The 12993-nt window shown below is 37.9% G+C and overlaps 1 protein-coding gene across 5 annotated transcripts in view; it reads left to right on the forward strand.

Annotated features, from left to right (window-relative positions):
• LOC139701043 (glutamate receptor ionotropic, kainate 2-like) overlaps positions 1-12993 on the forward strand; it is a 564255-nt gene that overhangs the window by 549865 nt on the left and 1397 nt on the right. For all 5 annotated transcript variants that reach the window (XM_071599613.1, XM_071599611.1, XM_071599615.1 and 2 more), the window contains 4 exons: positions 6224-6449; positions 9821-9985; positions 10264-10364; positions 11588-11902. In XM_071599613.1, the coding sequence (XP_071455714.1) occupies positions 6224-6449; positions 9821-9985; positions 10264-10364; positions 11588-11902 (807 nt within the window). The remainder of the gene's footprint in view (positions 1-6223; positions 6450-9820; positions 9986-10263; positions 10365-11587; positions 11903-12993) is intronic.

Genomic DNA, 12993 nt, shown 5'->3' on the forward strand with positions numbered 1-12993 from the left:
AAAATCATCAAAACTATAGTGTGCAGTTGAATTGATATTTCTAATATGAATATTAGCAACAAAAAACGACGAAGTAACAATAATAATTCGATTTAGAAATCTATGAGTATAATAGTACAGAGTATGTTGATGACCAAATGAAGTGAACTTTTCCGATGGGTCAAAAATACATTGCCGACCAGGTTTTGATGAATTACCTAGAAACGTGGAGGTAATTTTGTTTTAACCGTGTAAAATTTTTATTACTTTGTTCTTTGTTACAATTCCACCATTTCGTGGTTTAAACTACACAATTAGCATTACAGTATTTATTTAATTATTCTTAAGAAATGAGGGTGGAAGGTCGTATTTTAAATAAATGTATCGTGCCCACTCCTAAACGAGGTGATTGTTAATCATGACCGATGTTTATACTTGGAAGGAGTGGTCCCTGTCCTAGGCACCAACTGAATGAACTCGCATGCTTCGACATCTCATAATTCAGTAAATAAAGTAAAAATTGATTAAGTAAATTACAATTATCATGCTCGACAATTACGCGAACTTCAGCGTTACTTCCCTGCAATTGTGTTGTTTGATGTTTTCAAAATTTATTATTGACATTTTCATAATTTTTTTAACGTTTAATGATTTTTACGTATTTTTAAATGTCGATGATTCGCCGTACTTTGTTAGTGACTCGGTCGTCTATGCAAGAAACATCGGTCAGGAATGAGTCCGTCATCGCTTCTAAGCAGTAAATCGTCACTCTAAATTCCATTAAAAAAGGGCAAAGTACGCTGAAATACGAAATACTTTTATTGTCGCACTGTCCGTCGTGTTGGAGGCAATCGAGCGCAATTCAGTCATTTGTCGTGTGTTGTCGCCGCACTTACTGTAAAGCCGTTTCCCTTCGAAAATTTCACATTTTGAAGAATCATCCTTTTTCCTTTGTGGGTGACGTGATATATATAGACAAACTCTGAAGGAGAGAGCAGGAGGAAAGGTTTGAGTGTGCGTGAGCAGCGATTACAAAGAAGTGTTGTGGGTGGTGGAGAAAGGAAGATGGCAGTAAAGAATGCGTGGAATCTGATGGAAGAGGAAGGAAAATACGGAAGGGGGATGTCTCTCTCTCCTCTCTCCATCTCCTTGCCTCACCGCTTCCTCCTCCCTTCACCCCCAAGCCAAACCTCCCTTACGCCGTCGCAGATGGAAATGACGGTTTTGAGAGAGAAAGGGAGGAGTTCAACCCTCCACCCTCTCTCTCTCTCTTCTCTGTGCCAAACTCCTTGAAATAAAAGGCTGTGGAAGAAATAAAGAATTTTAGAAGAGGAAGAGAGAGGACCACGTCTTGCAAAGAATTCAGGGAACGGGGAATCGGTTCGGTCGGTCTTCGATTGAAATTTTTTTTAAAAAATGCATTTGCAAATAAAAATTCTTTGGTCGCTTGGACCCTCCCCCTTTATTTATTTTCCTCCTCGGATCGCAATCGACGTGGAACGAGGGAGAGGAGGGAGGGGGGACGGATTCGAATGGGGGAATGGAAATTGAATGCGAGTTGGACGTCGATCGTCCCGCCTGGTTTTGTAGGGCGACGGCCCACCACATATGGTAGTCGACAGGTTTCCAAGACGAACTAAGAAACAATTCTTCTGACGTATGTTCAATTAAATCATTCGGATGGTTTTCCAAAATTCTAAAGCGTGTTTCATGTCGAATATTTCCTTCTTACCTGGTTATCAAAGACAATTAAAAGCGTTAATTTCATATCAAATGCGCAAGAAAAAATATAAAAACAGGTATTAACTAATTATCAAATGTTCAATATAAGATTCATATGTTTACATAAACCCAACCACTCATATCTCCAGATTCTATTATTCTCTCACCGCCGTCACTCTTATTCAAAACATCCTTCAATTTGCCAAAGAACTTAACCTTCACGCTTTCTGACTCGCCACCTTTTGGTTAATAGCTACTTATAATCTCAATTCTTAGGATGCCAAATTTCTTGCGAATTTAGTGCTATCTATTCGACGCAATACTGCTAATCTTTATCTCATTTAGCATAGAGCATACACACTGACTGTAGTTAATATGAGAGATCGGACCATAATCTCAAACGGTTTTTATTAATTTCAATAATTCACATCGCTTGCGTTTTCTTTCAGCTAGCCAGGGGATATCGTATCGTCAGGATTCGTTTCGCAGCCATTTAATTCACTAAATTCACTTTTCCCTTTCCATGCACACATCACATTCCAAAAACCAATTTTTCACGTATTTCGGTGTCTTTTGAACCACTCTCCTACGTACGATCTACGGCACCATCATCAAATAGCCCGCCCGCGGTTTTTCGTTTAAGTTAATTAGTATTGAATGGTATGGTATTCGATGTAAATATAAAATGAACGTACCTACGGTCATGAGGCGATGAAAAACGAAATAGCCGATACCGTAAACTTGATTGGCACTAGGTTTGCAAAGGGAGGGAGGTAAAAACAAAGTGACAAGGGGAAAGATAGGGAACACACACTAGGTCACTTAGGTGTGTTTGAGAAACAGTGACCCACGTATACCTCACTCAAACACAAAAAGGCAAAATTAATAAAAAATAAAACAAACTTACAACCACTCGACCACTTGGGTGCGTTGAGGAATAACATTCACTCTGTTGAATCGCATTCACTCACACTCAGGGTTTGCCAGGATATCTCCTATGCCAGGCACCCATTGTACTCACACAGGAATGAAAAACAATTGAAATAAAAATGAAAAAGAAAAGGCCAAAGTTCAGGTTCGCAATCACTCAATCACTTAGGTGTATTAGACCTTTGCGAATCGTACTCACTCACTCGTTCAGTATTTACAAGGAGTCCTGCTATGCCAGTGACCCGTCAGTCACACAGATGAATACAAAATTATGAAAACGATGTGCCCACGTTTTCCCTTATTTACTGTGGTGTGTTCGAAAACAGGGACGTTTGCGATTCACAAGTACTCACTTGTCGAAAGAAACTGCGGGAGATGCCGCAGCAGTAAATTTTAACGGAGTCATCCGCTAATCCGAAATTGTTGCATTGAAGTACTCACTTGTTCAGGATTTACAATGATTTCTCCTATGTCATTGATCCGCCAATCACACAGATATAACAAAACAAAACAGAAAGGACTTACGTAAACGCACCATCACTCAATCACTCGGGTGTATCAGACCTTAGTGAATCGCACTGGGTGGGTAAGTGCCAGGAAAAAACCTGACACTAGGTGGTTGAGTGAGTACGGCTACTCTACCGATCAGCTTTGGTGCATTTTGCAAAAAAAATAATTAACACCTCAGAATGCTTGAAAATTGTGTATTGATATTTTATCTGTTAACGAACTACGTATGCCCTGCGGCTTATTATGGACTAGTTTTCTGGAGCAAACTTTTGAAACCTTTATATTCCGGTTGTTTTTCTACACATATTAATTAATATCATTTGAACCAAGGCTAGGTGGTTTTGAAGGTATATTTGAAGGGTGGTATTGAATGGTAGGTGCTATAATTTTAACGCTATCCCTACTCTTATATGATTGTATACATTTTATCAGTTTTTCATGAGTACTACAAGTATTTCTTCACAATCCATAGTTCTTTTGGTGGTAGTTTACTGCTATAAGAGCATGATTGGTATCTTGGATTTTCGATTTCAATTTCCATGTGAGCTAACACGGGAAGACCCCGTTGTATCATACTGCTTCAATAGCGTGCACTTATAAATACGAATGCAGAATATTTTAGAAAAGCAAAATGACATATACTTAACATCTCAATGCAGTCTCCTTAAGGTGAGAAATTATTTTTAGCAGATTGTTTTACCCCTAAGGTTATGTCGGAATAATTCAATGGTTAATGTTCATTTTTGTAATTTAACATTTGTTTACTTGCATTAATATATTAAGAGACATGGAGGACTAGTGGTTACATGAAGTATACGGCTACTTACAGAAAGGGCTGGATTCAAATCTAAGTGACTATGGGCACCCGTATCTTCGCATAAATCACATAAGCCCTCGCGTTTCCTGATTTTCCTATGAAACTGACTGCGGTAAAAATAAAAACGTTTACTACTCCCCACCTACTCTGACGTGTGAAATTCACATTCCGCTGAGCTTAGTGCAAGATATGCTGGACTGCAAATTGACAAGAGAACCAACCATAGGACTGCCCCGTCGTCTAAAAAGAGATTGAGTGATTTTCGTTTGTTCTTAGGCAATTTAATCAGACTTGAGGGTTTATATAAATTTAAATTCCAATTAGGGGTAGATGGTGGTCACCTTCCACTATAGTGACCAACGGTCCTTTCCGACCGATTCTTCGCTAGCTTGCACTTTAGTTGAATGACTCCCGTCTCAGTCTCAGCAGGTCCTTCACAACGCCCGCAACACTCTCCCACTGAATGAAAATGAAAGATTGCGTCAAAATTCAGATTTCCCTCATTGTAATACGAACAGTAATTGAGGCAAGTATTAGGGCATTCAGACAGCCCCATCTACTTTAAGCCACGGATTCATTTTCCTCCCGCCCAGTTCACACCTCTCCTTCACTCAGCCCGTCTATATCGCATCCCTCCCGCTAACGCCTCTCCTCTTCACCGACGCACTCATAAATATGTAGATTCGAATTTTTTCTCACAGGCTCCTAGGGAGGCCGAGATAGGAAGGAGGTGGGTAGCGAGTTCCTTTGCTTATGGAGTTTTCTAAGGCGTGAGTTAAGAGTCAGCACACAAAAAATCGCATCTTTCAGTACGAGTGGGAGAAATGGTAGGGGAACAAATAGAATAAGCGAGTTGCGAAAATGAATCGCGTAGAAAAACGGAAAGTAAAAAGAAGTTCATAATTGGGAAGAGGGGAATTGAGGTTGTCTGCGAGTGAGAATATAAGACTTCGCCAAATGGTGCACCAGGGAGTCTTATGTTATCAGGAAAACCTTAACTCCCGACTCAATACATGTGTGCTACGTACATTTCGACAAATCGAAGCAGAGAAATCCCGACTGCCGTCGAAAATTACTGGAGCGCACGTGCACCCATGCGGAATGAATACAAAACTGTCGCGTGAATGGATCGTAGCTCCGCTTCGATTCCCGCGAAGGAGGAAATACTTGAGACCACTTTCCCCTGCGACAAAGATCCTTCTCCCCAAGCTAGTTGAAGCCGAAAGAAATGAAGCGTATTTTTTTTAATCAGTACGCCGTATAACTCCGCTGGTACTGGTTAAAACACTCAGCTTCCTCCTCACGTAAAGTTTTCTTGGAGAGACAGTCTAGCGAAAACTTACCAATCCCCTCCTCATTCAAAAGACGTTCTTTTTAGGTAAAAAATGCAGCATTCGAGTATGATTGGATTAGAAATTCGACGACGGTACGTAGCGTAATCGGATGCAAAATATAAAAATGTAATGTAAAAACTCAAAATGCAATGTTCACAGACGGCTAACTACCAGAACTCCAGCTATCAGATAAATTTGAGACTACTCGCAAAAATGAGTTGAGATCTTCAAATTAACTCTTTTCTAAACTATTACCAATTTGGATTTTTTACCGAATGTTCGAGTTTTAATAGCGTAATATGACAGCATTAATCAAGCTACTTATTTTTGTTCACCAAAACTTCTTCCCAAAATTTCCTAATCACTTAAATGTTGCATTATTCCCATTTTTGATTTGATTTTTTTCTTTATTTTAACCCTGTTGCCAAACTTTTGAAGAAAATATTTTATCGAAAATTTTGCAGAATATATTAAATAGTTCTTTGATCACAATGCTTTGCTAGTGGAGTGAAAGTTGGATTACTACTTTATCTTTCTAAATCTTGGTCCAGTCATTAAAATTAATTCTTTGAAATTTTTATGAACCTAGATGTGACTCTTATCTAAAGAGGTCATCAACAGTTTGATAATTACCATTGTACATCTCTACCCCTCATAATGTCTATATGGGTAATTTTTGATGGTGAAATGCAGGTATGGGCTCTGGTATGAACTGACTAACCTCATCTCATTTATCACTATGCCCTACAGAAGTTAGATTTCTTATGAATCCAAGTTAAAATTGGTTGTAACTAATATAATTATCAAGATTATTTAAAAATAATTTCATTCTGGTATATTTCCTTATCACAGCCCATGATTCACTAAAACATTTTCTTGCACAAACTTCAAATCTATCTGTTTCTGAAATGGGCCCATTATTTAACTGCAGGACTCCATGATTGAAACTTACAAAAAGATGTGGCGTTTCATGGAAAATAAGAAACCATCTGTTTTTGTGTCTACATATGAAGAAGGAATTCAAAGAGTTCTTGAAGGAAATTATGCTTTCCTAATGGAGTCCACAATGCTGGACTATATAGTTCAGAGAGACTGCAATCTGACACAAATTGGAGGACTACTTGACTCTAAAGGATATGGCATTGCCACACCTATGGGTAGGTATCGTAATGATTTCAATTCATCAATTTCTTATGCATATTTGGACTTGCACACACACACACACACACACACACACACACACACACACACACATATATATATATATATATATATATATATATATATATATATATATATATATATATATATATATATATATATATATATATATATATATATATATATATATATATATATATGTGTGTGTATATATAGATATATATTTTCCTATATTTATACACACAAACACAGAATGTGTATGCATGCATATTATTATTGTTATTACGTAATCTACCAGTTAAGGTAGGTTTTTGGATAGACATAATTACTAATTAAATAATCTGTGACCCCTAGCAAAACACAGCATCCTACTCTACATCAGGTCCCTCTTCATCTCTGAGTACTTTCTTCCTCCCTTCATCCCGTCCAACATCCCTATCCTGTTCCTTCCCTTTCCTCGTTTGCCTAACATTCTCCCCTCAAATACAGTCTTCAACATCCCGCTGCCGGTCAATAACCCCTTCATCCACTTTTCTTGCCTCCATAGGATTTCTCCCAACAAACCCCTCTCTTTACCCACCATACCAAGTACTTCCTCGTTTGTTTTCTTCTCTGTCCATTTCACCTTCTCCATTCTTCTCCAAACCCACATTTCAAAAGCCTCCAGTCTACGTATATCCTCCTGCTGCAATGACCACGTTTCCGCGCCGTACATAGCTACGCCCCATATCAAAGTTTTTACAAGTCTTTTCTTAACATCCTTACTCAAAGTCCCTGTCATCAACTCCCTCCTCCTTGTGAAAGCCTCTTTGCCCAGCTCAATTCTTCTCCTTACCTCCGTACTACTTTGACCCTGTTGGTCCAAAACACTACCGAGATACGTAAACTGTTCTACTTGCTCTAGTTTTTGCCCTCCTATTTTAATGTTTAGCTTAATATATGCATATATATATAAAGATCATATGAAAGTCTATTGGATGTGAATAATAATGTATGCCAATATAGCACAAGGGAACCATATTCCAAAGTTTGGTGGCGCTGTCACCTTTCTCAAGGGAGAGAAAGCACAGAGAAGGTTTCAACAATAGAGGCCGGGGACACTGGATGAAAGGGGAAGATTTCTATCTATTGATGAACTATCAGAAGAAAATATGAATAACATTGAAGCAGAAGCACTTGCATATAGTATGTAGTTAAAAGAATTAATGGAAAATCTATCAAAATTAATGCTTACTCAAAAACACTTTTCTCTTTGAAAACTTTATTTAAAGAATGGAAGGTGTAACAAAATTTTTAAATTTTCAATGTCAAGTGTCTAGTGATAGCATTCAAAAATATAATTATGTTATTCACCCACAAGCTTGATATATATAGGAATCCTGGCTGTACCAACTAGTTTTTCCACATGTCCCTTTACCTTTCGTAATTATCTGTTAGTTCCATCAATTAATTCTTGTTTTATCTCTAACAGCTTGTTTTGAATCTCATTCCAAAACAGATTCGTCAAACCATCATCATGCTCCAAAATTGCTAACAAGAGAGGTGGGACTCAGAAAGGTTTTAATACCACTTTTAAATTTCCACAGAATGCCTTGAAACCAGCAATGGTTTTGTCAACTTGAAATGCAATAGATGCACAGATGAAATTAAAACATCCTGCATAGTGCATGGTAACTCCATAATTAGAATATTAATTTAGACCTTCTAAATAGAGTGGTGTGGGTCGCGGTAGTCCAGGGGGTAGAGCTGGACTACTGACCGGAGGGTCCCTGGTTCGATTCCCAGGCAAGCTTCTCTGAACACCTGCAGCTCCAACCAAGCTATGTGATTTTTGGGTACCAGATCTTCCTGGGAAACCATAGCCAGCATAGGGAAAGGAACTGGCCCCCCTACCCTGATGTGTCAATTTTCACATGCCATATAGGGCTTATTACTCGGTGAACTCTACCATCACCTACCACACCAACCTTCGGGTTGATAACTATGCTTATGGTTTAAATAGAGTGGTCTGGGGTTAGATCTTTTTTTGTTTCTAAGCCAAACTTTCTAAGTGGTGTGAAACCCAATACCTTCCTCCCTCCTCCAATATTCCTCCCTCCATCACATGGGCAATCCCATGTTCTCTCTCCTTCTCCCCATTTTCTTTTCCACATCTTCAGGGAAAATCCTTTGACCTAATGCATAATTTATGCTCTATTTTCTACAGTACTCTTCCTTAACTTCAGTGATTCTTCGACTGCTGTTATTGAGCTATTCACTTTATTTTTTATAAGAAGAAATTAGGCCTTTTCTTTTGGCTTAATAAACCGAAATATGCATCTGAGGGAATTTGTTGTTATTGGTCGTTTCAGGATTATAATAATGAAAACCATCGTTTCCATCCAAGGGCACCATGAATGCTTTTTATGTTTTCTTTTGTCACTAAAGAGGAACTCCCAGTCCAAGACCTAAAACTGTATTGCTTGGATATCTCCACACATTTGTGTCTCAGCTTCTTCCCCTGACCCTCTTTCCTTTCCCCTCCATCTTACTCCATGAAGGGCATACATTGAAGAATATACCATACAAGACATACTTGTAATCTTTCACCACACACCTCCAGTGCCAGTTTTATAGTTTCCAGTGCTCAAGATAGTAATGCACATGTCATGGAGATAAAGAGCAGTATGGGAAGCCAGGCAAGATGTAAGGCATAAGAATTGAGAACTTCATCTGTGTTGTTGCTTGTTTCCAGAACTGTGGGAACTATTTTTCTCACATTTCACTTTTTATTCCTGATCCCTGTAAACCTCTATGCTCCCTCTGCCCTCTGGTGTTCAACTTCTCTTCTCCTTCATATGCTTCAATTATTATTGGATGCCTGATGGCTAATGTACTGGCTTTCTACCCAGAGGGCCCAGGTTTGAATCCCGGTGGCAGCAGATATTTTTCAATGGTATCCCGATCCTTACTTGAGGTGCTTTGTGGAGGGCACTTTGAGTGAGTACGCCATCAGTTAAATGGGACGCTGAGCTGCGGATACTTTGGCACCTTTCCTTAAGAGTAGGCTAATGCCAGGTTTTTCTCCATCCGTCATCCTTTCCTGTCAATCCCTAATGGCACAAATGACCCCAGCTGTCAGTCGCCTCCCATAAAACTACTACTGAAATAGGCATGCTCACACAATCAATGGTTATGAGATATTATTTTAATATTGAATTTTAATGTCTGTGCAACATTAATAATGACATGATTTGATAACAAATGCATATCTATTTAATATTATATATGCTTTAAAAAAATAACCTTAGCCTTTTTACTTTATCGTGACATAAAATTGTCACTGTAATAACATTTCACTGAAGCAATATCTTTATTTTTTCAACAGGCTCACCGTGGCGCGACAAAATCTCTCTTGCAATATTAGAATTACAAGAGAAAGGCGAGATACAAATGCTATATGACAAATGGTGGAAGAACCCCGGGGACACATGCACACGTAATGATAAGGGCAAGGAATCCAAAGCAAATGCCCTAGGTGTAGACAACATAGGTATGATGATAATGATAATAATATATTTATTTGTCCAGCAGACACAGTGAGCAATATTGAAAATACATGACAGGTGTTCTCCACACCTTCTACACACCACTTACTTTCTGATGTTTTTGCATATTTATAGGTATCATAATACGATAGACAAACCATTGTTGTATTTTCCATAAATGTTTCATCATTGGATATAAATTTTATATGTATTTACTTGTGTGTATTTTATTCACCTCCCACTAAATTTAAGCATTAATTATAATCCATTTCATTTACTTTAGGTGGTGTCTTTGTTGTTCTACTCTGTGGCCTTGCTGTTGCTGTTATCGTTGCTATCTTTGAATTTTGTTGGAACTCAAAAAGAAGTGCATTACTTGAGCGAGTAAGTTTTCACAAAAACTAATAATTTAATATCACATAATTTCCACACTATCCATTATCCTTGATGAATAGGTCTTAAGAGACAGTGGTCAATGTATTTAATCTAATTTTTTTACTTATACTATAACTCCATTTTGGAAAACTATGATATAATTTTGCTCGGTGCAAGCATTAAAAAAAATAGAAAGTAACTTAAAAAAAATCTCAAAAGAGTGATGATTGTCAAAATATGAGCCAAACGCATGAAATTTCCCTCTAAAAATTGATAAAATATATAGGTTCTACAAACCTATGATATTGCAAGCTTTTTATCCCCTACCATGTGCAAAATTTAATATGTATAAGGCTAACAACAATCACTGGAAAATAATTTTCCTTGACAAAGCCAAAAAAGATGATACTTACTTACTTGCCTATTTTGTTACCAAGGTAATGACTGTTATGAGCAGTAGTCCACCAGCTAAAGATAGGTTTTTGATGGATCATGGTACTGCAATGTTACTGTACTCCTAAGCACTAACTAAAATACCCTTAAATGTCATACTATGTATTACAATAACTCATGTTTTAGCTCTGCATACTTTCTACCTCTCTTCACCCTATCCAAAATAACTATTTTTTCCCTCTACCTTGCTTTCCTAGTACTCATTAATTGATAATTAAGCATACCCAAAGGTAGGTACATACATTTTTCCACTTCTTTTTTGAGTGACTTTAAGAAATGATTCAAAATGTTATGATTTCTAAAATCCACATTTGTAAATTAGTTGGTGGACACTCAATGATGGTGGGAATAACCATAATATTTGGTCACACGAGTAATATATATTGATTTCTGTGCAAACTCAAAGATGAGCATTCAATGATAAAACTGAGTAACTTTGATTTATGTGCTGGACACATGGCCCAAAAGTTTACAGGTTAATATCCGTCACACCTTTGCAACAGAGGCGGTGATTCCATGAAAAGAATTAATTTTTCTGAGTGCATTTTATGGTGCCACATGGTTGGATACAGGAGCATATTGAAAGCATAATTATTATTATAAAAGACATTATTAGATGTCAGTATGCATCACATGCCTGCCACAGTAGTGATAAACAGTTATTTTGAGAATTAACGGGTGATGAGAAATATGTACATCCCACATTCCTGCATAGATACATATGTTTATGCCCTATCATTAGGTAATTAAAATAATTATTTTCTTCCCTTTATAATTAGAGGCCAGTATCGGCACCCCAGCAATCCCTCTGCGCAGAAATGGCTGAAGAGCTGTGCTTCGCTTTGCGGTGTCGAGGCTCAAGGCAGAGGCCAGCACTGAGGCGACACTGTTCCAAGTGTGTCCCAGGAGGGGGTACAACATATGTTCCAGCAGGACTGGACCTGCCACCCCCACACCATGCCCCTCCTCCTCCACCCCCACCACCACCTCCCCCACCGCCCGGCCACTCCATGCTACTGCACCATCACCACCATCATCACCAAATACTAGGCTCCCATGCAGCACCAGTTTCCACCAATGGGCTGCACTCTCAGGTCAGTTATTAACGGTAGCATGCTGGTTAGAAGTCATTTTTTCAGTTGGATAAACTAGTGCACATTAGTGCTGTCAAAGTTTATAAATCCTAAAAATTTTCTCCTCTTTTTTTACATTTCTTGAGACTCATCCTAAGAATGTTCCTAAGCTTTTTTTTATTCTTCAATTTCTCCAACAATTTCATTACAGTCTCTAAGAATATATAGATTTGCATGCACATCCTCCCCTTCATCATCTGCCATTATCATAGTATGTCATCAACATGTAAATTTGTGTCACACAGTATCAGTGGTTTTTGTTGCTGTTTTCGCCACAATGATTATTGTAATTGAAAGAAGTTGTTTACTCACATTGATGCACTTTTCTGGATGAATAATTTTTCTAACATTTACATTTACAGAGCCTGTGTGAATGAACTTGGTACTAGCACTGCAAAATTCTCCTTCTTAAGGCCAATCATTTCACTTAGCATCTATGTCTGATCCCATTCTACAGACCTTAATTGATACATATTCTTCTCCCCATATCCCCAGAGTGAACAGACGTTTTATGTTTTGACTGCTTTGATTAATACGCCAAATTGATATTTTTCAATATACTATATTCTTAATTCATGCCTTTCCTTCCACATTCCTTTCATAAATGCATGTTTATCAATTTCAGAGAAAGCAGAATACTACCAATTTTGAATGTATTCTAGACAATGACGATTCCACAACAGTATCTGACTTTCAGCTTTCATCAAATTTAGTACTTTTAAATCGCTGTGAGCTCTAAAATATGTCCTATCTTTCACTCCTGGAGCTCACATTCATAGTCCTAAAATTTAAACCCCATGCATTTTCCATCATAAAGCACAGTCACTTCTTCAAACTTTGAACTGTGCTTATTGCCACCCCATGCATGAAAATATAGGTAAATACATATAATTCTTCCAAGCGATCCTGTACGCCAGAAAATGAATTCTTATGAGAAAGTTCTTTCACAGCTTTTTATTTGTTATTTCCATGTTTTGGAGCTGACAACTTCCACTGAATGCCACAAACAGACTCTATTGATATTACCTTTGTAGTAAATGTATTTATTTCCA

The sequence above is a fragment of the Hetaerina americana genome, unplaced genomic scaffold, assembly GCF_022747635.1.
Source record: "Hetaerina americana unplaced genomic scaffold, ioHetAmer1.1.p SCAF_11, whole genome shotgun sequence".
In the NCBI taxonomy this organism is placed as follows: Eukaryota; Metazoa; Arthropoda; class Insecta; order Odonata; family Calopterygidae; genus Hetaerina; species Hetaerina americana.